Raw genomic sequence first — 26,001 nt, 5'->3', positions numbered from 1 at the left:
TCACCGACGGGGACCACTTTAAAAATGCATCGCCACTTTAAGATCTTAGAAAGTTCGCGATAGCCCGAACTGCACATGCGCAAGTGCCATCCTGCCCAACGTATGGCGCGCGGTCCCTCAGTTTTTTAGTTTCCGCGGAGCTATGAAGTTGCATTTTCAACAGCTGTTGAAAAAATTTTCATTTCACTGCCTTCCCGCTCTCGCGGTTTCTGACTTTTCAGTCAGTTTTCTGTTCTTTTATTTTTCTTCTTTCGTTTTATTTTAAAAAAAACAAACCAAGAGATTAAAAATATATTCTTTGTTTTTCTTTTGCTGTTGTGGGCTTCGGTTCGGCAGGCCTTTATGGATCGCCTTAGCATTCGTTTTTCCTATGGCTGTCGTTCCTGGCCCTTCCACTGATAATTCTCAATACGGGCAGTTGCTGTACTCGGGCACTTGTGGCCACTGCCATCCGTCACTGCTTCTCGCAGTGTCAGGCCCTCTCCTTGCCGATTTCTGCTTCCTCTGCTTTTTTTCTTCAGCAGTGCATTTCAACTCCGCTTCAACAGCAGCTCCTGTTCCACGCTGTCAGGAATCCGGTGGCCACCGCTTTTCCAACACTGGGCCGTACTAATCAAACCCGCACTGACATCGACGCCGAGAGTGGATCTCCATATGCTGTCTGTGGTGTCGCACCTCCAATGGGTAAATTGGCTGCCTAACTTTTCCCTGTTCCCTCTGGGCTTCGGGTCATAGTAGCAGTGAGTCTAATCCTGCCGACCTCTAACAGCCCTACCTATTGCTCCGCTTCGGTATCGATGAGTGCCTTGATACTGGCATTCTCATCTCTGGAGTGTAGAGCAGCACCAAAGGTACCAGCTGAAAAAGGCCAATGGTATCGGTGCTTTTCTTTAATGCAGTGCATAACGCAATTGCTGCAAGAGGACTTACGGGAGGATTTTTGTCTGCTTATGCCAACTCCCATGTCGACATCGACTCTCATGGTGCCGGTTCAGTCTGAGCCATCGACTCCGATTCTGGTATCGGAATATTGACGGTCTCCTGACACCGATCTTCTTCTCCTCCATATTGATACCGTCTAACACAGCTCTCTGTAAGTCGAAGCATATGGAGCTTTTGGTACCGTCTGTTCGACACCGCCCCGCATTGCTAGAGATTCAGGTCTCTCGGGGGTTGTTGAACAGGAACTTTTACTCTTCGACGTCGAAAATTCCTCGGGGAGTAATTCTACTCGCCTTTCTTCTCAGGAAGCTCCTTTACCACATTTCTCCTGGAGATGTTGGGGCTTTATCCATTCCTTTAGAGGCGGATTTTGAAACATCTAAACAATTCTTAGATACTTTAGTTATAATCAGCCACCCAGGGAGTTCTTCTAATTTTGCAACTCCACTTACAGTATCGATGGTTTCCTGCACTTTGGACTCACTATACAGGGTGGTTCCCTTTTCAGGTTTGATACACCTCCACTCCCTCACATCTCTTCTGAGGAGTAAGTGTCTGTGCCTTTGTACCTCCTAGCAGAGAGGACAAGGCTCTGCATCGGTTTGGCTCACGTCTGTATCAGAATGCTATCTTGGCCAACCGGTCTGGTATTTGCCTTTTCCTTCTGCCTGAAGCATTTGGTGCACCAACTAGCCACGTTCCAAAATATCTTCTGAAACGTAAACTCCCAGTTTTTTCAACATTTTATATCAGCCTTGCTTCACCTTCACAAGTGCATGGTTGGATCAGCACATGCCGCCTTTGCCTTGATTTCTCGTGCGGCAGCAATGTCAGTTGCTATGAAGGCACCTTGCCTGGCTTAGAGGGTCTCAGCTGGGTCTTACCCACCAGGATAGGCTAATACATGCACTTTGTTAAGGGGGCAAATTATTTCCCTTTCATGGACAAGGCTACTCAGATGTTCTCTACCACAAACCCAGATAGGACATTCTGGGCATGTTCAAGGTGAAGCCTCCTCCTTCTCGTCCCTTTACACCTTTGACTCTGTTCCAGTCTCAATCCAGGAGACAAAGCCACAATAGCAACCACGTCAGCAACAACACAACCCGTAGGCTGCTCCGTACACATGAATACAGCCTTTTTTGACATGTTTCTTCAGAGCATAATCAGTCTCCCCTTTTTTCCAGTTAATCCCTCAACCCATTGAAGGCTATCTTCAGTTCTTCATAGATCGTTGAGAGCTCATCACCTCAGATTTCTGGATTTTCACTATTATATGGCAGGGTTACATACTCAATTTTCACATCCTGCCTTCAGACCATCTCCCAAGCAAGTCTGTTTTGGACCTTTCACAGTCCTCCCTTCTTCTTCAGCAGGCTCAATCTGTTCTCCTGCTTAATCCCATCGAGGAAGTTCCCTTCGCTCAGCAGGGTCAGGCATTTTCCTGACCAATCCTGGCTCTCAGACCTCTCAACCTATTTTAAGTCAAGAAGATGCTCAAGATGCGCTTCAACACCCTGATTTCTCCTCTCTATTGGAATGATTGGCTCTGCTATCTGGATTCCGCAGAAGCCTACACGCATATCCCAATCCATCTGGTTTCAAAGGAGTACCTTTCAACTCAGTTGGTGTCATTACCAGTACAAGGTACTTCCTTTCGGCTGGCATTTCTCCCAGAGTCTTCACGAAGTGCCTGAGTTTAGTGGCTGCATCTTTCCGATCTCAGGGCCTTCAAGTCTTTCCTTACCTGGATGACTGGTTGATGTAGGCTGTTTCATTTCTGGATGTGGTCCAAGTAACATCTCAGACCATTTTCTTTTCTTCAGTCACTAGGATTCTAAGTCAACTTCCCCGAATCTCATCTCTCTCCAACTCAACGTCTGCAGTTCATTGGGACAATCCTAGACACCACTCTCATGAAAGCTTTTCTTCGTCCAGATCACCTTCAGGCTCCCATCCGTCTGGGTCAGCAATTGTTTCCTCTTCAATCCATCTCTGCCAGCCACATGATGGTTCTTCTAGGCCACATGGCCTCAACTGTCCATGTAACACCATTGGCAAGGCCACATCTTCACCCTCCTCAGTGGACCCTTGCTTCTCAGTGGTCTCAAGCGACGGCTCATCTCTCGCAACATTTATATGTGATATCATCTCTTCTGCAATCGCTTTAATGCTGGAAGAACTCTTCCAATCTTTCCAGAGGTCCCCTTTTTTCACTTGCCCCCTCATCACAAGGTTATCATGACGGACGCATCTCCTTATGCCTGGGGCCTCACATAAACGATCTTCAGACTCAGAGTCTTTGGACTGCCAGGGAGCGTAAATTTCACATTAATTTCCTGGAACTCAGAGCAATGTTTTTATGCCATCAAGGTCTTCCATCATCTACTCTGCCCTCAAGTCCTCCTCCTTCGCACAGATAATCAATTAGCTATGTACTACATAAACAAGCAAGGAGGCATGGGCTCTCTCCTGTTGTGTCAGGAGTCCCAAAAAAAATCTGGACTTGGGCGACAGTTCTTGAAAGCTGTCTACATTGAAGGGGAGAAGAATATCCTAGTAGACAACCTCAGCAGAATTCTTCAGCTTCCTAAATGGACTCTCAACTCTGCAATTCTCCAGTCCATCTTTATTTAATGGGGCACTTGTTTGCAGCTCCTCACAATCACTGGTTGTCCCAGTTTTGCTCCAGCCTTTACTCTCCTCTCCGTCTGGAAGCAGATGTATTTCTCCTGGATTGGACGGGTCTGTTTTTCTATAAGCATTCCGTCCAATTCCTCTCATGTTGAAAACTCTCTTCAAACTCAAGAGAGAACCAGCCACCATGACTCTCATTGCTCCACGGTGGCCCTGGCAACATTGGTTTCCCTTTTCTACTTCAATTCAGCTCCAGGGAGCCCATATCTCTTCCAGTTTTTCCTACTCTGCTTAGAAACATAGAAACATAGAAAAAAGCAGCAGAAAAGGGCTATAGCCCACCAAGTCTGCCCATTCCAAGTATCCCCTCCCCTGAATTTACTCCCTTAAAGATCCCACGTGAGTATCCCATTTTCTCTTAAAATCCGTCACGCTGCTGGCCTTTATCACCTGGAGTGGGAGTCTGTTCCAATGATCCACTACTCTTTCGGTGAAGAAGTACTTCCTGGAGTCGCCATGAAACTTCCCTCCCCTGATTTTCAGCGGATGCCCTCTGGTGGTCGAGGGTCCCATGAGCCAGAAGATATCATCTTCTGACTCGATGCGTCCCGTGATGTACTTATATGTTTCAATCATATCTCCCCGTTCTCTTCTTTCCTCAAGTGAGTACAGCTGCAATTTTTTTAATCTTTCTTCATACGTGAGATCCTTGAGCCCCAAGACCATCCTGGTGGCTGTTCGCTGAACCGACTCGATCCTCAGCACGTCCTTTCGGTAGTGTGGTCTCCAAAACTGAACACAGTACTCCAAGTGAGGCCTCACCATGGCTCTGTACAACGGCATCATAACTTCAGGTCTCCTGCTGACGAAACCTCTGCGGATACACCCCATCATTTGTCTTGCCCTGGAGGAAGCCTTCTCCACTTGATTGGCAACCTTCATGTCCTCACTAATGATCACCCCTAGGTCGCGTTCCGCCATGGTCCTAACCAAGGTCTCACCATTTAGTACATAAGTTCTACGCGGGTTTCTCTTACCCAGGTGCATTATCTTGCATTTTTTAGCATTGAAGCCTAGCTGCCAAGTAGTTGACCATTGTTCCAGCAACAGTAGTTCGTGTGTCATATTATCAGGTAATAAGCTTTTGCCTACTATGTTGCAAAGTTTGGCGTCGTCGGCGAACAGTGATACCCTTCCTCTAAGTCCTTGCGTCATATCTCTTATGAATAAGTTAAATAGAATCGGCCCAGGACCGAGCCCTGCGGCACTCCACTGATCACGTCCGATGCTTCGGATGGGGTACCGTTCACCACCACCTTCTGAAGTCTACCGCTCAGCCAATCCCCAACCCATGTAGTTAGAGTGTCTCCTAATCCTATCGATTTCAGCTTGTTCAGTAATCTTTCATGAGGGACGCTATCAAATGCTTTACTGAAGTCCAAATATACCACGTCCAGTGACTCTCCGGCGTCCAGTTGTCTAGTAACCCAGTCAAAAAAGCTAATCAGATTAGATTGGCAGGATCTACCCTGGGTGAACCCGTGTTGGTGTGGATCACGCAGTTTTTCTTCGTCTAGAATTGTGTCAAGATTCTGTTTGATCAGTGTTTCCATGAGTTTACACACTATAGATGTGAGACTCACTGGTCTGTAGTTTGCTGTCTCTGTCCTGCAGCCATTTTTGTGGAGTGGGATTACGTTGGCGGTTTTCCAGTCCAAGGGGACCCTTCCTGTGCTTAGGGAAAGATTGAAAAGAACAGATAATGGTTCTGCCAGGACTTCCCTTAACTCCCTTAGCATTCTGGGGTGTAGGTTATCCGGTCCCATGGCTTTGTTTACTTTGAGTCTTAATAGTTCGTCATAGACGCTACTGGGCGTAAATTCGAAATCTTGAAACGGGTCTTTCTGGTTATCTCCCGTCTGCAGCTGTGGACCAGCTCCCGGCGCTTCGTGGGTGAACACTGAACAGAAGTATTTGTTTAGTAGTTCTGCCTTCTCAGAATCTGATTCCGCAAAGTTACCGTCCGATTGCTTCAGGCGTACTATCCCATCTTTGTTTCTTTTCCTGTCACTAATATAGCTGAAGAAAGATTTATCCCCTTTCTTAATTTTCCGTGCTAGCTCTTCCTCCATTCGGAGTTTGGCTTCTCTGACTGCTGTTTTGACAGCTTTAGATCTGTCTAGATAGTCCTCTTTCGCCCCCTCTCTGCCTAAATGCTTACTCAGAATCAGGAATCACTTCTACATTCCAACCTGCAATCATTACACCTGACCGCTTGGTTTCTCTCAGGCTGAATCCATCTCACTTGTATCTTTCTCACTTGTATCTACATTGGTACCTCGGTTTACGAGTGCACCGGTTTGCGAGTGTTTTGCAAGACGAGCAAAACATTCGCAAAATCAGCGCCTTGGAAACCGAGCGCGCTTCGATTTGCGAGCGCCCCCCCTGCCATCGGGCACCCCCCGCCGCGACCTGAGGTCCCCCCAACCCACTCGAACCCTGTTCTTATTTTGCTGTAGCCTCCGCAGCGGCACCAGCACCAGCATGTCCTGTGCGTGGTGCTGGTGCCTGAAGATCTGCTTCCTGTGCTGGGCCATGAGCATGTGCGCATGCTCAAGGCCTGAGAGTTCATGTCGAATGTGAACTCTCACGTCGAACGTGAACTCTCAAGGCATGGAGAAGGTAGACAAGGATAGATTCTTCAAACTACGGGGAACCACAGGCACAAGAGGGCACTCGGAGAAACTGGAAGGGGAGAAGTTTAGAACAAATGCCAGGAGGTTCTTCTTCACACAGAGGGTTGTGGACACATGGAACGCGCTCCCGGAGGAAGTGATCGGGCAGAGTACGCTACGGGGATTCAAAGATGGACGGGGATTGGATGGACTCCTGAAGGATAGGGGGATTGAGGGCCGCCGCGGGTGCGGACTGCTGGGCACGATGGACCTCTGGTCTGACCCAGCAGAGGCAAATTCTTACGTTCTTATGTTCTTACCTTTGTTTTCGTGTTTGATCTAGGGAAGCCTTTCCTAAGGTTGAACCATACTATGTTGTGGTCGCTGGAGGCTAGCGTATCTCCTACTGAGACCTCTGAGACGCTTTCCCCGTTGGTGAGTACCAGGTCGAGGATCGCCTGGGCCCTAGTGGGCTCGTTACCATTTGTTTGAGACGTGCTCCCTTTATGGAGGTTAAGAGCCTCCTGCTACCGCTGGTTGTCGCTGAAAATGAGTTCCAGTCTGCATCAGGCATATTGAAGTCCCCTAGCAGTACAGCTTCTCCTCGTAGAGTGATATTCTCTATGTCTTCAATTAATTCTGCGTCCATGTCTTCCAGTTGTCTTGGGGGGTCTGTATACCACACCTAGATACAGGCATTTTTCTCTGCCTCTTGCCAGGTTTACCCAGAGGGACTCCCCGGTGTACTTGACATCTGTGATCCTGGTGGTTTTGATGTCCTCTTTAATGTATAGAGCTACCCCCCTCCTAACCTGCCCTCTCTGTCCTGACGAAGTAGATTGTAGCCCGGTATAGCCATATCCCACCCATGTGAGTCCGTGAACCAAGTTTCAGATATTGCCACCACATCTAGGTCGGCATTCCTTATTTCAGCCTCTAATTCTAGAATTTTGTTACCTAAACTGTGTGCATTGACATACATGGCCCTCCATATCTTGTGTTTGCTAAGTCCCTGTGAGGCGTATCCTACCCGAGTCGGTGTGACTCCTAAAGAACTGTTTGCAATGTGGGTACTTACCTTGGACATGGAAGTGGAGTTTCGACTCACCTCATCAGGTTAATTCCTTTCTGCGCTAATATGTGAATGGGTACCCTCCCCCGACTTACCTAGTTTAAAGCCCTGTGAAGCAGGCGGGCTAGTCGGTGTCCGAAGACGTTCTTACCCCTACTGGTCAGATGGAGTCCGTCTGGTCCCTGAAATCCTTGTAGCGCTTCCCCATGGTTTAGGAATCCGAAGTTCATATCCCGGCACCATCCCTTTAGCCATTCGTTCGTCCTCAGGATACGTTCATCTCTGGCTCTTCCCTTGCCTCTAACTGGGAGGATCGATGAGAAAACCACTTGCACTCCTGTCCGCTTCAGTCTCTCACCCAGTGCTCCAAAGTCTCTGGTGATGGTCTCCGGTGTGTTCCTGGCAGTGTCGTTGGTTCCTATGTGGACAAGAAGCATAGGAAAGTGGTCTCGGGGCGTGAGTAGTCTATCCAGACTGGCGGTGACATCTTGTATCCTGGCTCCAGGCAGACAGAAGACCTCCCTAGATTGCATATCCGGTCTGCAAATTGGTCCCTCGGTGCCCCTCAGCATGGAATCCCCGATGACTATTACTCTGCGCTTCTTTGGGGGGAGCTGATCAGTTGTCCCTGGAGATGGAGCTGTGTGTTGGGCCTGCTCCTGTTCCTGTTCCTCATCGGCAGTTTCTTCCTGAAGAATCTGGAATCTGTTCCGCAGGGTGAGTTGAGGGGTTGATGTATAGCTGCCCTGTTCGTAAGAAGAAGGAGAAGATGAAGAGATTGAAAAAGGGGGGGGGTGGTCTCCTATGTTTGCCCGTGGAGGAGGTCACCAGCTGCCAGGAGTCAGTGCCGCTAGCCATTTCCTGTATCCCAATTGTTGGTTTCAAAGCTGATGATTTGGGCGTCGCGAGGATGGACTTGTCATGGGCCTGCTCGGTGATTTGGGACAGCTCCTGGATGACTCCGTCGATGTAGGCCTCGTCCTCTCGGATGCTTCTCAGGCGTATCACCTCCTCCCTGAGGCTCCTTAGTTCCTGCATGAGATCTCCATCCAGCTGCGCGGCTTCCTCTGTCTGTGTAGAGACTGTAGTGTAGCGCTGGGGGATGGTCTCGGTCTGCACAGAGACCTCTGTCCACCGTCCTGGGTCCTCCTCCTTCTGCACGCAGTCCGTGATCGCTTCCTGGATCGCCATAGCGACTGGAATACTGGTCTTGATTGTAGACTTCGCGCTTCTTGTCCTCCCTGCCATTGCTGAGTTGTAATTGAGGTCTGCCTGTCAGTAAGGTAGAGAATTAGGAAAATTAGAAAAATCTGTCTGTGAGCAGGTGTGAGATTTTGAAAGATTAGGGTGTCTGAGAGTTGGAAGATTGGGGTATCTAGTGCTTGAAAGATAAGGGTGTCAGAGACTGAGAGTTTGAGATGTCTGAGAGGGTTGCTGTCTGTGAGTTAGTATGAGAGCCTGTACGATTAGGGTGAAGGGATAGTGTGTTTGAGAGGTCCGCTTGTTGCCCTAAGGTATCGTTGTCTTGTGTAGTTTGGCTCTTCTTATGGCTCTTCACAAAGGTGCTCTCGCTAAGGCGAGCGCCTTTGCCGCTCGCCTTTACCGCGCGCCAAACGGCTGCGCGCCGTTGGCTCGTCCCATTTTATGGGGGGAGTTTGGCTGGTGACATCAGGGGTGGGAGGAGTTAGCTCTCGCCTCTTCCCCTGCTAGCACCGCCTTCTCTGCTCCTTCCTGCTAGCACACTCTCCGCTCACTGTTCTGCCATGTGCTCAGGACTCTTCTACCATGTGCTCAGGACTAGGCACAGCTCCTACAGTCTCCCTTCAGCTGGCCTTGCACTTCTTCATCATCATGATCCAATTTCATTATCAGTAAATTTGGTGTTGGATTATCTGCGTCATCTGTCTGATTCTGGCCTCAAATCTACATCTGTCAGAGTCCATCTTAGTGCTATTACAGCTTTTCACATGCCAGTCGAGGGGAAACCTCTTACTGCTCATCCTTTGGTCTTCAGATTCATGATAGGACTTTTCAATGTGAAACCACCTCAAGCCTCCACCTGTCGTCCGGGACCTTAATGTGATCCTTTCCTGTTTGATGAAGTCACCATTTGAACCAATGGCCACAGCTCATCTTAAGTTTCTTACCTGGAAAGTTTTCTTCCTTATTGCTCTCACCTCTGCCAGGAGGGTCAGTGAGTTACAAGCATTAGTAGCGGATCCTCCCTTCACAGTTTTCTTTCATGGCAAAGTGGTTCTGCGTACATGTCCAGTTTCTTCCAGAAGTTGTCACTGAATTCCATCTTAATCAGTCCATTATTCTACAAATGTTTTTCCCTAAGCCTCATTTTCATGCTGGAGTAATCGCTTTGCATACTTTGGCCTGTAAACAAGCTTTGGCCTATTACATTGACCGGACAAAGCCTCATCGAAAATCTCCCCAACTGTTCATCTCTTATGATCCAAATAAGTTGGGGCATCCTGTTTCTAAAAGAACAATTTCCCACTGGCTGGGCTGCCTACATCTCGTTTTGCTATGCTCAGACTGGACTGGCACTGGAGAGTCGTGTCACAGCCCACAAATTAGAGCTGTGGCAGCTTCTGTGGCTTTCCTCAGATCTGCTCCTATTAAGGAACTCTGTACAGGTGCCATCTGGTCCTCAGTTCATACCTTCACTTCTCACTATTGTCTGAAGTCTTTTTCAAGACCGGTTGGGCACTTCGGCCAATCTGTAATGTAACAATTTATTTTCTTAAGGCCAACTCTACCACCATCCCATTTAGGTCACCCATACTTGAGAATATGCTGCTTGCTTGTCCTGGGATAAAGCACAGTTACTTACCGTAACAGGTGTTATCCAGGGACAGCAGGCAGATATTCTCACAACCCACCTACCTCCCCGGGTTGGCTTCTCAGCTGACTTATCTTAACTGAGGGACCACACGCCCTATGTCGTGTGGGAAGGCACTCGTGCATGCACAGTTTGGGCTATTGCGAACTTTCTAAGATCTTAAAGTGGCGATGCACTTTTAAAGTGGTCCGTACCAGGGCTCCATCGGTGACGTCACCCATACATGAGAATATATGCCTGCTGTCCCTGGATAACATCTGTTAAGGTAAGTAACTATGCTTTTTCTATCTTGGACTTGTCAGAGAACTTCTCGTGTGTAGTCTGTTCTGTTGAGGATGACAATTCCACCTCCTTTGTCAGCTGGTTTAATAACATTTGGATTTGTGGACAAGTTTTTCACAGCATGAAATTCTTTTTTAGTGAAATTAAAATATCTTTGATTTTCTTTTGTCCTAATTGGGTTATATCGTTTATGACACACGAGTGAAAGGCATCAATCAGAGGATATCTATTGCCAGGTGGTATCCATCTCGACGGTCTCATGACTACAGAGTAATCTGAAGAGGGGTGTGGTGTATTTGAGAATGCATGAATGATCTGTAGTTTCCGAGTGAACTTAAATAAGTCAATCTTGGTTTGGAACGCATTGTAGCGGTTTGATGGTACAAAGCTTAACTCATAAGAACATAAGAATAGCCTTACTGAGTCAGACCAATTGTCCATCAAGCCCAGTAGCCAATTTTCACAGTGGCCAATCCAAAGAGTAGCAACATTCCATGATACTGATCCAGGGCAAGCAGAGGCTTCACCCATGTCTTAATAACAGACTATGGACTTTTCCTCCAGGAATTTGTCCAAACCTTTCTTAAAACCAGCTACCCCTTTTGTTGTACTCCTTTTTCTAAATATGTGAGTGATAAATCCGAAAGGTTGAAAATAGGAATTTCTAGTTCTGTTGCTACTGGTCATTGTTTGAAGTGATCCTGTTCCGGTACGGTATGTATTGCTGTTGTTGAAATTGTCTGCCTCTTCCTCTGCCTCGTCCCCTTTGTTATATCGGTCCCTAGTAATGTTGATATGGTTGAGTGTGTGTTTGGGCAGGAGTGTTCACTGAAGTCGTGCCCCAGATCCTGTCTAAAAAAAGCATGTGTATCTTCCCGAGATGTTTCAATGGGACTGTTAAGAGGGTCTTATAAAGATCTCCAGACTCACTTCGAATCCTCTTTCTACCTCTTTCTTCAAGTTGAGTTGGTACTGTAGGTCTGATCACTTGTCCATTTTGTCCAGAAGTAGTATGATTCTGAAATGGTTTTCTGCGTTAAAATGTCATTCTGACCTTAGAAAAAGGATAGACAGTGCCCTTGTTGTAATCTCCTTCATTGTGTATAAACTTCCTATTCTTGTCTTCTCTCAGTTCTCTCTTGAATACATCCAAGATGTTTGTTGCAATTTGAAAGGATGGTATCGAACTGAGGATCATAAGCCTGTAGTTCTCTTGTTTTTTCCTCTACTATGGGGTTAAGATTTTTGCTTTTTCGCTTCGCTGTTTCTGCTAACAAGATCATGAGATTTAATGAGCACATATTTAAAATAGCATACCATTTGTCTAAAAAAATTTTGATTATCTAAAAACATGTTTGGGGCTTTCTGAATCCTTAGACCTCCTAGGAATCTTTTTTACTTCTACAGTAATTAATGACGCCTAGAAAGCGCATGTTGTTGCGGATAATGTTCTTTTTCAGTTGAATCGATTCTGTCCATTTCTGTTCAGGTGAGTAGTTGGTGATAATTTTTGATTCTTGACATATGGGTAGTCACAATAGTTTTTGCAAATGTTCCTTTGTAAAACTGAGTACATTGTCCCATGGAAGAAAATATATCTCTTCTCTAAAAGAAATCCAAGAGACAAAACAACAAAAAAGTCTTTGCCTCAAATTGTAGTACACAGAAAAAGAAAGGCAAGTGAGATGTCTAGATCAACCAACAGGTCCTTTATTGATATGCCAAGGTATGGAAATAGGATCCCAGTTTCCGCAATATGAACTGCCTTCTTCAGGGGATATACAATTAACTAGAAATACAAATAAAAACATATACAGTCATGTGAAAAAATGAAGACACCCCATGAAATATTCAGTTCTTTCTTAAGAAATATTCACATATTGATGTCAAATCTTTTTTTTTTTTTTTTTTTCATCTCTGGAAAAGAAAGTGATGTAATTGCAGGTAAACAGCAAAAAGTTTCCTTGATTTATTCATGAAATAAAAGATATCCACATGGCTGTGGCTTTCACGATGTGTACCAGTCTCTTGGCTTCCTCCTCCTTCCTTTCAGAAGGCCATTCCTGTTTCTTCACAAAGCCACAGAAATCTATTCAAACATGCTGCCTGCAACTGACCCGAAGACTTCCCTCTGATCTCAGAGGCCTTCAACGTCAAAGGAAAACCTTCCGGGTCAACTGCGGGCAGTGCGTTTGAACAGTTTCCTGCGGCTTTGTGAAGAAACACGTGCAGCTGCTTGGAAGGAAGGAAGAGAAAACCGCTGCTAGCAGACAGGTACATACTGCAGGAAGGGAGCATGAACTTGGGTCACAGAAGGGAGGGAGGGAGGGAGGGAGGGAGAACTTGAGGCACAGAAGGTAGGGAGAGGGCATGAACTTGCACAGAGAAAGGGAGGGAAAGAGATGCTGTGGTGGGGGCCGAAATAGAAAGGGAGAATTGTTGGGCACGGGTGTCTGCATGAGAGGTAGAAAGATGATGCACATGGGAAAAAGAAGAGGAGAATTGTTGGGCATAGGGAGGAAAAGAGCATTATTGGAAATGGTGGTGGAAGAGGAGTGAGGTAGAGATGCAATGGAAAGAGAGATGAGAGGGGAAAATGTTGAATGTGATAGTGGAAGGGGAACTGTGGAACAGATGGGAATGGATGCAAGAGGGAGGAATGTTGGATATGGAGGGAGAGATGCAACATGTTGCTAGAGAGGGATGATAGAAGGAGAAAAGCTGGGTATGGGGCTGGTGGACGTGGCAAAAGATGCTGCACAGGTTCTTTGGGATGAGAGAGGGAGAATGGTGGGCAGGTATGAAAGATGCTGCACAGGGTCTGGGGGATGAGAGAGCGAGAAATGTTGGATGTGAACTAACTCTACGGAAATACAGTGTCAAGTCTCATTAAATTGTTTTTCTTTATTTTAAGTACTGAAGTTTTGTTTTTGTGCTAAATGCATTTATACCCATATCACATTAAAAAGAATTGGGGGAAAAAAATTGTATCTCAAACCCTCTTCTCTTCCCCTTGTGGCTCTGTAAATTTTGGATCAGACATTTATGATAAAATGGCTCTTTACTTCAAAAAGGTTGCAGACCCCTGATCTATTGGCATAATAAAGTTGGTATGTGGGGGGGAGGGTAGTGAAAAATGACAAATTTGAAAATGGATCAGATGGAACTGGGAATTCCAGAGAACTAAGCCATGCCTCCCCCCAAAAATAATAATAAAGAAAAATGGCTCAGTGAATTTATGTGGGAGAAACAGTTCTAGATTATGCAACAGAGAAACTTAAAATGCAGTGAGACATAACAGGGAATTGCTCCTTTCATACTACCACCCATACCTGCTACAACTATTCTTACTCCCACGCCATACAGCTACCTCAACTATGCCATCAGCTCCCCAAAACATACCTTGCCATAATGTACCCTAATGCCTGCTTTCTTACCCCTCCTGTGAGAAGGTACTGGAAAGAATTTCATGAATCATTTTCTGTGCTTTCCCCCAGTTCATTCTTACTGTGGTGTTATATCCTGCCCCAAGTGGTTACCCTGCAGCTTGTAGTGTTCTAGGTCATACTCTTGTTGTCTCTTCACTTTTTGCAATTAAAGATTATCTGTGCTTATCCCAGGCCTGTTAACTCTACTGACTGTTTAAAAAATGTTTTTGTAAATTAAATTACAATCTAGCACTTTTTTTTTTTTTCAGGGGAAAAATGTCAAGAACTATTGGATAAGTTCTTGAGAGTTCATTTCAGTAAAGGATGCCCACCATTGTTTACCACATTGAAATCTTTATATAATAATTTAGAAAAGGTAAACTTTTTTCATTTTTTTCATTTTGTATGATCCTTGAATTGTTAACTAATATAAATATACAAACATGGTATTTGTTATGGCAGCATTCTTGTGTTGCTGCTCTTTGACTTAGGGATTATTTCATTTTGTGTACTGTAAGAATGACTACGTTGTCTTAGGTGTGACAACTCAGTTAAGATGGTGCTTAAATAAAAATTTCTGTAGTAAAACTCTACTGTTGAAAACATTGATAAAGATTGCTTATTACAAATTAGGCACCAGGACTGGCCCTGTAGCTCAGTGATAGTGTTTTTACTCTGCCATGTGCAAAACCTTTGGGGGGGGGGGGGGGTTTCAGGGTAGAGCTGCATCTCCTTGGGCCATCTGGATTTGAGAGTGCTGTAGAGCAGGGCTACTCAATTCTGGTCCTCAAGGCTCTCTTTAGTGGCTGCTTACTGTACCCTGTGGCTCCGGGGTTGGTCGGCAGATGCGGCGTCTAAGGCTAAGCTTAAGAAATTTCCCTTTCGGGGTTCTTTCTTGTTTGGTGAGGATCTGGATAAGTTGGTTCAGACCTTAACTGTAAGGTGCCCTGTCTGACCTTACTCGCCCACCCTCGCAGGGTGGTGTTGCCCTGAGGTGTTTGCAGGATTTTCGTTGTTACCGCCCTGGTCGGGGGTGGCTTCTTTTCATTCCAGGTGCTGTTTCTATCAACACATGCAGTCCTTTCGGGGTGCCCGTCAGGGGGGGGGGGGGGCGGTTCTGACTCCTCTGGAGGGCCAAGGCTGCTCAGCACAATGACTCCTTGCGGGCCCTTCACCTGGTGCCGGTGGGCACCTGGTTGCGCAAGTTTTACCAGGGGTGAGCCGAGATCACAATGGATAAATAAGTCCTGGAGGTGATTCAGCACGGGTATGCTCTGGAGTTTGACTGGCCCTTGATAGCTGGTTTTCTCTCTTCTCCTTGTTAGGTGGCTTGGAAGAAATGGGCTTTTCGTGACACCCTGCAACGGTTGCTCGATCTCAAAGTGGTAGTTCCCTTTATTTCTTGGGAGTTTAGCACCAGCAGGCATTCCATTTACTTTGTGGTGCCCAAGAAAGAGGGGTCCTTTCGGCCCATTTTAGATCTGAAGGGTATCAACAGGGTGCTCTGGGTGCCGGCTTTTCATTTGGAGACCGAGATCTGTCATTTTGGCGGTCCAGCTGGGGGAATTCCTGACTTTTCTCGACCTAATGGAGGCCTACCTGCATGTTCCAATTCAGGCCTCCCATCAGCGTTTCCTTCGCTTTGCGATTTTGGGAAAGCACTATTGGTTTTGTGCGCTTCCTTTTGTCCTGGCCATGGCTCCGCAGAATTTCATCAAGATTATGCATTGTGCAAGGAGGGCATTCTGGTTCATCCCTATCTGAACGGCTGATTGATTCGAGCAAAGTTCTTTCAGGAGAGCTCCCAGGTTATGACTCGGGTTGTGGAGTTCTTCAGCCACTGGGATGGGTGGTCAACTTGTTCAAGAGCTGGTTGAATCCATCTCTGTGCCTGGAGTACCTCAGGGTTCTCTTTGACACCAGGCAGATATTCTCACAACCCACCCACCTCCCCTGGTCGGCTTCTAAGCTTGCTTATGGAACTGAGGTACCGCAATCCTCTTCGGGTGAGTAGGCAGTCAAGTAAGCGCAGTTGTAAAGCTCTAAAAAAATTTAAAGTGACAGTTCACTTTTCAGACTATCCATACCGGGCTCCGTGGATAATGTCACCCATATGTGAGAATATCTGCTTGCTGTTACGGTAAGTAACTGTGTTCTATGATTTCAAGGGGGGGGGGATGTTTGGGCTCCATAAATGTTTGGGCTGTTAATGTTTTCTTATTGATAATTGTTGTTGTTCCTTTCTGAGGTTCATTGTTGTTTTAATCATGCTTGAAGAGATCAGAGACATGTGTTCTGGGAGGTTCCCCATAGCCCTCATTCTCCTATCTTTTCTTTTAGGGCTGTTGTCAGCTTTGGTACAAATTGAGGGGGGCAGTAAAGCCAATATAAGAGGAGGAGGAGTTGAAAAGCTGTGATTGACATCTTCTGCAGAATGCTCACAAGCAGCATGGATAACCCTATATTATCAAGGTAAGAAACTCTAGAAAATGACATGGGGACAGATTTAGCCCCATGGGATCTATCCTCATCCTGTCCCCATGCGTTCTGTCCCTGTCCCATTTCTGCAAGCTCTGTCCTTATCTGCACAAGTCCTGAACACGTATGATTTTAAAGTGTTTGAGGCTTGTGCAGATGAGGACAGAGCTTGCCGGGATGGAACAGGGACAGAATTTGCTTTGCAAGTCTACTTTATATAATGTTAATATACTTTAAACATTAATATTGTCACAATCTACATCAACAGTCCTCTTAGCTGTGCTTTTTCGCTGTCACATAGGTTTGCATAATCCAAGACCTTGTAACAAGTTATGAAGTTTCCCTGAAGACTTGTGATTATTTTAGTCTTTATGGTAAGTCTTTCATTTTCTGTTTAAATTACTTACTGTACTAATGACACATTATAAATGGTATTTTCACAAGTCCTATTATATGTAATGGAACCTATTTACTAGGGCTGCAGGAAGATAAAACATTTTAATCATGATTAATCATTTTGTGTGTTAGTGATTAATCACAAATATGTAAGATATCTTTAGAGAAAATCCAACAAACACTAAGATATTCCTGAAATCATGTATAAACCACTTATTTATCTGTAGTTTCCACTCTATCTTTCACCTTCTACCTAGTCTCCAATTCCCTTTCTCTGTGCTCATCCTCTCAGCTCTGTCCTTGTCTCTTCTTTCTGTTACCTCCAGGCCAGTATGAACCCTCATTTCTGTTCTCCACTCATCCCTCATATCCAGTATTTCTCTCCCTACCTCTGTGCATCCAATTTCCCACTTCTCAACCTCAATCCCCTCAATGGAAATATATTTTTCTCTCCCTGCCCCCTCCCCGAGTTACCATCTCTCTCTCCTTGCCGCCTAATGCAGCACTTCTATCCCTTCTTGCTCCCCCCAATGCAGCAACTCTATCCCTTCTTGCTCTCCTCCAATGCAGCAGCTCTATTCCTTCTTGCCCCCCTCCCCATGCATCACCTTTTGCTCTTCATGCTCCCCCTCAAGTCCAGTGCTTCTTTCCTCCTCCATGCCTACCATGCAGCACCTCTCTCCTTCCTTGTTCACCCTCCCCTCAGTGCTGCGCCTCACTCTCTCTTTGCCCTGAGTCTAGCACTTCTTTCCCTCGCCTTGCCCCCCCATGCATCACCTCTCTTTCCTTGCCCTCCCATGCATCAACTCTCTTCCTCCATCCAGTCTCTGCCCTGTTTCTCTCTTCCTTCCATCCATCCAGCGTCTGTCCCTCTTTCTCTGCCCTTCCATCCATCCAGCGTCTGCCCCTCTTTCTCTGCCCTTCCCTTCCATCCATCCAGCGTCTGCCCCTCTTTCTCTGCCCTTCCCTTCCATCCATCCAGCGTCTGCCCCTCTTTCTCTGCCCTTCCCTTCCATCCATCCAGCATCTGCCCCTCTTTCTCTGCCCTTCCCATCCATCCATCCAGCATCTGCTCCTCTTTCTCTGCCCTTCCCTTCCATCCATCCAGCGTCTGCCCCTCTTTCTCTTCCCTTCCCATCCAGTGTCTGGCATTTCTCCCCAACTCCACCTGTGAAATGGGTAACTCTTTTTCTCTCTTTTCTCCTTCAGGCTACCGGCAGCGTCAGTCAGCTGAACACACACTGCCTTTGGCGGCCCTGGAAGCTTTCCTTCTGCTTCAACTTTCTTCAACTTCCTGTCCTGGAGAGAGAAAACTTCCATGGTCCGCCAAGGTAGCGTGTTCAGCTGACTGACGCTGCCAGCAACCTGAAGATTGCAGGTGGCAGCATGTGAAAGGGACTGGAGCACCCCTGAAAATAATGTAATCACGTTAATCATGATGAATTTTATTAATCGATATTAAAAATTTAGCACATTGATCACTTTATGAACATGCTAAATCTGCAGCCCAATTATTTACTAATAGCACACTAATGGCATTAGCTTACACTAATGTGATAGCCAATTTTAGTAAACTTAGGGCTGCTATTACTAAACCGCGTTGGACCAGTTACCTGCAGTAAGAAGCTGTTCTGTGGTTTAGTAAAACCCAACGTCAGTCCTTTATGTATTGCCTGCAATTTTTTATAAAACAGGTATTGATTGCGGGATAAACTTGATGACTAGCCTTGCATGAAAGAATATCTTTGGAGAGGTGTGCAAGAAATTAAAGGACCAGATCAAGTTTCAAGTTTATTTATTTATTTTTTTATTTATTTTTTTTTTTCAATTTTTACATAAAGTGTACAAAATATTAAAGTACAATTGATAAATACACAATATCACTTTTATATCTAATACATTATATTCTAAATGTATTTTATCCCCCCTCCCTCCCCCCACCCTTCTATTACTTTTCAATCATACATTACATATTGTAAATCATATTATATTTTATTATGTAAAAATTATTTTCACTGCTCCCCTTCTATGTGTGTCACAAAGAAGATATTTAAAAGAAGAAAAGAAGAAGAAAATCCTACTAATTATTCATTGCAATATTTTGTCAATGGCCCCCATATTTTTATGAATTTAGTATATGTCCCTCTTTGTATTGCTATTGTTCTTTCCATTTTAAATATATGACATATTGTATTCCACCAAAATGTATAATTTAGGTTATTATAATTCTTCCAATTATTGGTTATATGCTGAATGGCAACCCCTGTCATAATTAATAAAAGCTTGTTATTTTCTGGTGAAATTTGACTTTTTTTTCTCATCATCATTCCAAATAATACTGTATCATATGATATTGCTATATGATTTTCCATCAATTTATTAATTTGTGGCCAAATTGAATTCCAAAAACTTTTAATGTAGGGACAATGATATAGTAAGTGATCCAAAGTCCCTGGTTCTAGATTACAGTGCCAGCATTTATTGGACTTAGAACTGTCTAATTTTTGCAAACGTGTAGGGGTCCAAAAAGCTCTATGTAATAAAAAGAACCAAGTTTGTCTCATAGATGCTGACACTGTACATCTTATTCTCCAAGACCAAATTAGTGGCCATTGAGATGCATTAATTTGATGCTTAATCTCAATGCTCCAAATATCTCTTAGACCATTTTTTGGCTTTTTATTCATATATCCAGATATTAATTTATACCACAATGCGGCTTGATGTCCTAGGAAGTCTGCTTGAAAACATAAGAACTTTAAACTATATTGATTATTCAATGTTTTCCATTCAGGGAACCCAACCTGAATGGCCTGCTTCAATTGCAACCATTTAAAACTTTGTGTTTTATTAAGACCAAATCTATGTTGCAATTGTGAAAAATCCAGCAGTTTACCTTCTGAAATAACGTCATCCAAAGATCTAATGCCTGCAATAATCCAGTTCTTCCAAAGGATTTGGGCTCCGCCAATTTTGATCTTGGAGTTTATCCATAGAGATTGATTAGTTGATTTGTTTATTGGGATAGGTGTTAATTTACTTATAAATCTCAACGTTTTCCAAGTATCCATTAAAATTTTATTTTCTCTGTATCTTTTAGGCATGTTAATACTTGGAAGGTGAACTAAATTTAAGGGAAACATAAGGCGCCATTCCAAATATAACCAATCTGGTGCATTATCTATAAGTTCTGGGAGGATCCAATACATACCCTGACGTAGAATATAGGCTTGATGGTACCTATAAAAATTTGGAAAATTTACCCCTCCCTCCTTAATTGATTTTTGCAAAGTTACTAAAGCTATTCTAGGTGTTTTACCAAGCCAAAGAAATTTCGTTAAAATGCTATTAAGCTTTTTATAAAAGGACCCCTGAAAATAAATAGGTATCATACTCATTTGGTAGCAAACTACAGGCAAGATCATCATTTTAATAGTTTGAACTCTCCCCCACCAAGAAATATGTAAGGGGTTCCATTGCTCACACATCTCCGTAACTTTTTTTAATACAAATTTTTCATTTTCTTTTACGGTATCTTCAATTGTATTTTTAACTTGAATGCCAAGATATTTAAATCCTTCTTCCTTCCATATGAACGGAAAATCTTTAAATAATCCTTTTACACAATGAACATTTAAGGGTATAATTTCAGATTTATTCCAATTAATTTTATAACCTGAAAATTTACCAAACTTATCAATTAATTTTAATAAAGAAGATAAGGTAGATTCTGGATTTTTCAAATAAAGCAAAATATCATCAGCATAAGCCGAAATTTTATATTCCATATCTGAATATGGAATACCCTGTATCTCCCCGGTTTGCTGTATTGCTAACAATAAGGGTTCTAATATAACATCAAATAACAAAGGAGATAAAGGACAACCCTGTCTAACTCCCCTCCGCAATTGAAATCCATCAGATATCATATTATTAATATTTAATCTTGCAATCGGGAAGCTATACAAAGTTTTTACCATTTGTATAAATCCAAAACCTATACCAAACCATTCTAAAGCTTGATACATAAAATTCCATTCTACCCTATCAAACGCTTTTTCTGCATCCAAGGAAACTGTAAAAGTCGGTTCATCTATTTTTTTTGATAAATTTAACATATGAAACAATAATCTAGAGTTATTAGAGGAATGTCTTTTAGCAACGAAACCCGTCTGATGCATATCTATAATATGTGGGAGAGCTTTGGCTAATCTCAAAGCCAAAATTTTCGCCAATAATTTATTATCCACATTTATTAATGATATAGGCCTGTAGTTTGAAACCAAAGTAGGATCTTTATTTGGCTTAGGCAGAACAATTATTATTGATTCAGCCATAGTACCTTTAATATCACCTTTTATGAGTTGTGTTTGATATAAATTTAGTAAATGTGGGGAAAGGATATTTTGAAATGTTTTATAAAATTCTACTGTATAACCATCACCACCTGGAGCGGATCCAACTCTAAGAGACTTCAATGCTGTTTCTAATTCTTTTAATGATATAGGTTCATCTAAACTCCGTTTTATATGATCAGGAACCTTAGGTCCAATAATTAAATCTAAAAAATTTTTACCATCTTTTTGTCTCTCCAAATAAGGCTCGGAAGAATACAGATCTTTATAAAATTTTAGAAATTGTTTTAAAATTATATCTGTTTGATTTGTTATTGTACCATTATCATCTTTTATCCCATTAACACTAGTTTTCCTTTTTTTTGCTTTAAGATAATTTGCCAATAATCTCCCCGCCTTATTAGAATTTCCATAATACACTGCTTGTTTGGAAAACAAATCTCTTCTTATCATTTTTGAAGATAATTCATTATATTTACCTTTTACTTTCAAAAGAGATTGTAATGTCTCATTTTCCCATTTGTTTATCAATTTAGCTTCTAATATTTTAATTTTTTTTTCTAATTCTATATATTGAATTTTATTCTGTTTCCTAATAAAAGCTGAATATGATATAATATTACCCCTCATAGTTGCTTTAAATGCATCTCATACATTCTCTATAGATGTATCTTCCACTAAATTCATTTGAAAGAAATCATTAATTTGTGTTTTAAAATTTTCCAAAAATTTATCATCCACAAGCAGTGCATTATCAAATCTCCAAAGAGGTCTACCCTTTTCCAATTTATCTAATTGTAATTCTATCCATATTCCTGCATGATCCGAAATAATGATAGGATCTATGGAAGCTTTAATCACCTGTTGCACTTCATTTGTTGAAACAAAAATATAATCTATTCTTGAAAATGATTTATGAACCTGTGAACAAAATGAAAATTCCTGATCATTAAAATGAAGAATACGCCATATATCCTTTAAATCGCATGATTGAGCCAGATTATCTAAACCTAATGATTTTATACTTTTACTTGGTTTTTTATCCAATAATGGATCCATTACAGCATTAAAATCTCCAGCCACCACTAAATTAGAAGTAGCCAGTGGTAATAACATATTCTGTAATTTTTTAAAAAATTCTGATTGATTCGAATTAGGGGCATATATATTAAACAACGTCAGGGCATTATTTCCCATACCTATATCAACGTGTATCCATCTTCCATGTGGGTCTGAATTTATTACCTTAATCTTGGCATTACATTTTTTATTTATAAGAATTGCTACCCCTGCTTTTTTACCCTCTGCTGGAGCAAAAAAAACAATCTTTTACCCACCCACCCGTTAGTTTCTGTGATTCTTTTGTATTAAGATGGGTCTCTTGCAGACAGTAAATATCCGCATTTTGCTTTTTTAAAAATGCTAATACCTTTTTCCTTTTAATTACATGGTTCAGGCCATTGACATTAATAGAATATATCTTAAAAGACATTATATATTTTAAAACTTATCAATATAATCTTTTTCCTTTCTTCTTTTATATTTAAAATCCAAAAAATATTTTTTATGACACACATATTTACCCTTGAAGTATCCAATCCCTTATTTACTTTTTCCTTAATCATTCTAATAAATATCATCTTTTTCCCTCCCTTTCCCACCCAATATAATGACTGCTTAAGATCACACATTGGAACTTCAACCCGAACATTCCCCTCCCCTCTAGGCAACCAATATTCAATCAATATCCCCTTCTAACTATCTATATTAACCTTTAATATCTTTAGTCATTTCATTTTTTCTTTTTTTTTCCTTTTCTTTACTTTTAACATTTCATTAATGTATCTTTATCCATTCATCAATTTTTAATTTATATTTCCATAGTATTATAGTTTACATCATAAAAATTTATCTTAAACATGTATTTAATATGGTATTTTTATTTTTCCTTTATCTTATACTTTCTTTCTTTATATTTTTATTGTCTTTTCTTTAGTTCATGTTTTTCTTTATTCAGTATTTCAATATCTCATATTTTTATAGTTTTTCACAATATCATCAAAACCAATCTTGATATTTTATTTTAAAATATCATAGGTTCTGACTTCGAAAGAAAGGCTTTTAGTTTTTCTGGATCTTCAAAATACAAAGATTTATCTCCAGATGATACTCTCATTTTTGCCAGATAATATAATCCGTATTTAAAACCTTTTTCTTTTAGTTGAGGTCTCATGTCTAATAGTCTCTTTCTTTTATTTGCTGTGTTTTTAGCAAAGTCCGGCAAAAACCATATTCTGGATCCTTTGTAATTTAGATTTTTGTCTTTCTTGGCAGCATTTAATATTTCTAATGCTTGTTGGTACCTAAGCATTTTGAATATTAGTGGTCTTGGCCTGCCTTGATTTTCTACATTTTTTGCTGGGATCCTATGAGCCCTTTCTATTTCCAGTGGTTGTTTTAAATCCAGTTGTAGTATTTTTGAAATTAAGTTTTCTAGAAAATGTATAACATTTTTCCCTTCTAAATTTTCTTGTATTCCAAAAAGTTTAATATTTTTCCTTCTTCCTCGATTTTCATAGTCTTCAAGTTGATCTTTCAATTTATTCAATTCCAGACTGTCATTTTTGCATCTGTTTGCTTCACCTTCTATGACCTCCATTTTAGTTTCTAATATAGTTGTTCTTTTATTATTTACTTCCATTTGTCTGTGGATGTTAAGTATTTCTTCCTTCATTTCAGACATATTGGTTACAGTTTCCTTAAGCATTTGTTTAATTTGTCTCAGTTCTTCCATAACTTCTGCTTTACTCAATATATCTGGTTCTTCAGCAGGAAGTGGGATCTTACTTGGTGTAATTTGATCCTGCTTCTGTCTTTTTGCTGACATTCCAGCCTCATTTTTATTTTGTCTGGTACTTGCCATATTCTTGAACTTATTTTTATATTTTTACAGATTTTACCTTTTCCACAATCTTTATGTTCAATGAGATTTTTGTGCACAACAGTGTATAATAGTTCGCCTTCGATGTTATTCTATGAGGAATAGGAATTTTTTTTTTTTTTGGGGATCCCTTCTTTCAGGGTTCCAGTCTAATTTCGTTGGAGGGTAGTTTCAATTGGCACAGTTTTCACCAATTTTCTTTTTTTTTGTCATACAGCTCCTTACCCTCAGGATTTTCTTCAAAAACGGCAGAGGAGGGGTATTTCAAACTGTCTTTATTTTAGATTGACAGACACTGTCCTCTTACCAGAATTAGTTTAAGTTGAGGAAGCTTTTATCTTTTCCTTTGTTTTTGGCTAGTTCAATTTCATTTATCCGTGGTCCTCAAGCCTCTTTTTAATGTCTTTCAGCTCTTTAGAAATCTCAGTACTCAACACTATGTTATTCAGCACAGAAGAAAACAATTGGGTTTTTTTATCCTCAGGCTTTACTTTGACATCAGGCAGGAGAGGGCTATATCAAACTGTCATATTTTTATCTTTGACAGGCAGCAGCCCTCTATCAAAATCAGTCTGAAGTGAAAACTTTTCTTTTCTATTTATTGATTATATGTAGTACTCAATAGTCTGCCTTCATTCTTTAAAGTGTCTTGATTTTATATCTCAAAAAAAAAAAAAACGGCTTCAGGCAGAGGATTAATTGATCTCTCAGGACTCCGACTCAGCACCGGCAGGAGAGAGCTGCTTCAAACCGTCACAGCTCTAGAAATCAACTGACAACTGCCTCACAACGAGATCGATCTTTCTTTTATTTTTTAAAACATTAGACAGTTCAAAATTTTAACAGCCCTCCTCACCACCGTGCCGCATCAACATAAAGTGAAGCCGATAATAAAATAATAAAAAAAAACAGCAGCTTTACTTATCTCTTTCCCTTCAGGTCTTTTTTTTCTTTTCTGTCAGTTGCCCTGATGCCGCGCTGATCCAGCGCTGAAAAAAAAACCGGCGATCTCACCTTTGATTCTCCTCTCTCAGGATCCGTTTCAGTTTCAGCAGAGGAGATCAATATCGGTCAGTCACAATTCCTGTTTTCTCCGAAATTAGCAACAAGGGGATAATTTCAAAAACCGTTGCCAAGTTGATGTCACACAAGACCTCGCTTCAACACCGGCAGGGGAGGGCTATATCAAACTGCCATACTCTAGAGACTGACAGGCACCAGCTTTCCAGCTAAATCAGTCATAAAGGGGAAACTTTTCTCTCTTCCTCTCTGTCGTCGGGCAGCTCAACGCCAGTCCACCGCGATCTTCAAACCCCGTCAGTCACCCAGCCCTCAACACCGCACTGCTCAGGATAGAGAAAAAACGGCACTTCCACTTCTTGGCTTTTCACCTTTTAGGCTTCTCTTCCGTCTCAGCGAAGGAGGTCAATATTGATCTATCACAAATTCAGCATCGTAGGAAATTATTTCTTGATGAATTCTGTAATATGGGGGTAATTTTTTTAAAATTAATAGTTGCCTAGTGAAGAGGAGCGTCGCGATCACACGTCCATTTGTGCTCGCGTTAAGCCACGCCCTCAAGTTTCAAGTTTATTATTGATTTGATATACCACCTTATCGTTTATTTCAAGGTGGTTGTACAATTTAAAATAGGATAAAAACAAGTAATACAATTAACATAACTTAATAAAAGATAAAGTACACGACTGGACAAACAGGTACGAATGGAAAGAGGAGAAGAACTACAATGGTTAAAGGAAAGTGAGGTACAAAAGGACGGGGTCAAAAGCAAATAAGTCCAATACAAATGGACTAGTAAAAGATAAAAGTTTTAAAAACCTTAAAAGGACACTCAAACTTGAAAAGCATCTTTAAAAAGGAATGTTTTAAGAAAAGATTTAAATTTCTCGAGGTTAGTTACCGTATCTTTCTTAATGCATCCGG

At 42.0% G+C, this 26,001-nt stretch overlaps 1 protein-coding gene across 3 annotated transcripts in view; it reads left to right on the top strand.

Moving 5' to 3' along the window:
- Positions 1-26,001, top strand: part of NAA16 (N-alpha-acetyltransferase 16, NatA auxiliary subunit) — a 310,852-nt gene that overhangs the window by 124,218 nt on the left and 160,633 nt on the right. For all 3 annotated transcript variants that reach the window (XM_033947900.1, XM_033947902.1, XM_033947901.1), the window contains exons 9-10: positions 14,157-14,263; positions 16,667-16,739. In XM_033947900.1, the coding sequence (XP_033803791.1) occupies positions 14,157-14,263; positions 16,667-16,739 (180 nt within the window). The remainder of the gene's footprint in view (positions 1-14,156; positions 14,264-16,666; positions 16,740-26,001) is intronic.

Source organism: Geotrypetes seraphini, chromosome 6, assembly GCF_902459505.1.
Source record: "Geotrypetes seraphini chromosome 6, aGeoSer1.1, whole genome shotgun sequence".
NCBI classification, from domain to species: domain Eukaryota; kingdom Metazoa; phylum Chordata; class Amphibia; order Gymnophiona; family Dermophiidae; genus Geotrypetes; species Geotrypetes seraphini.
This window is presented reverse-complemented; position numbering and strand designations above follow the sequence as displayed.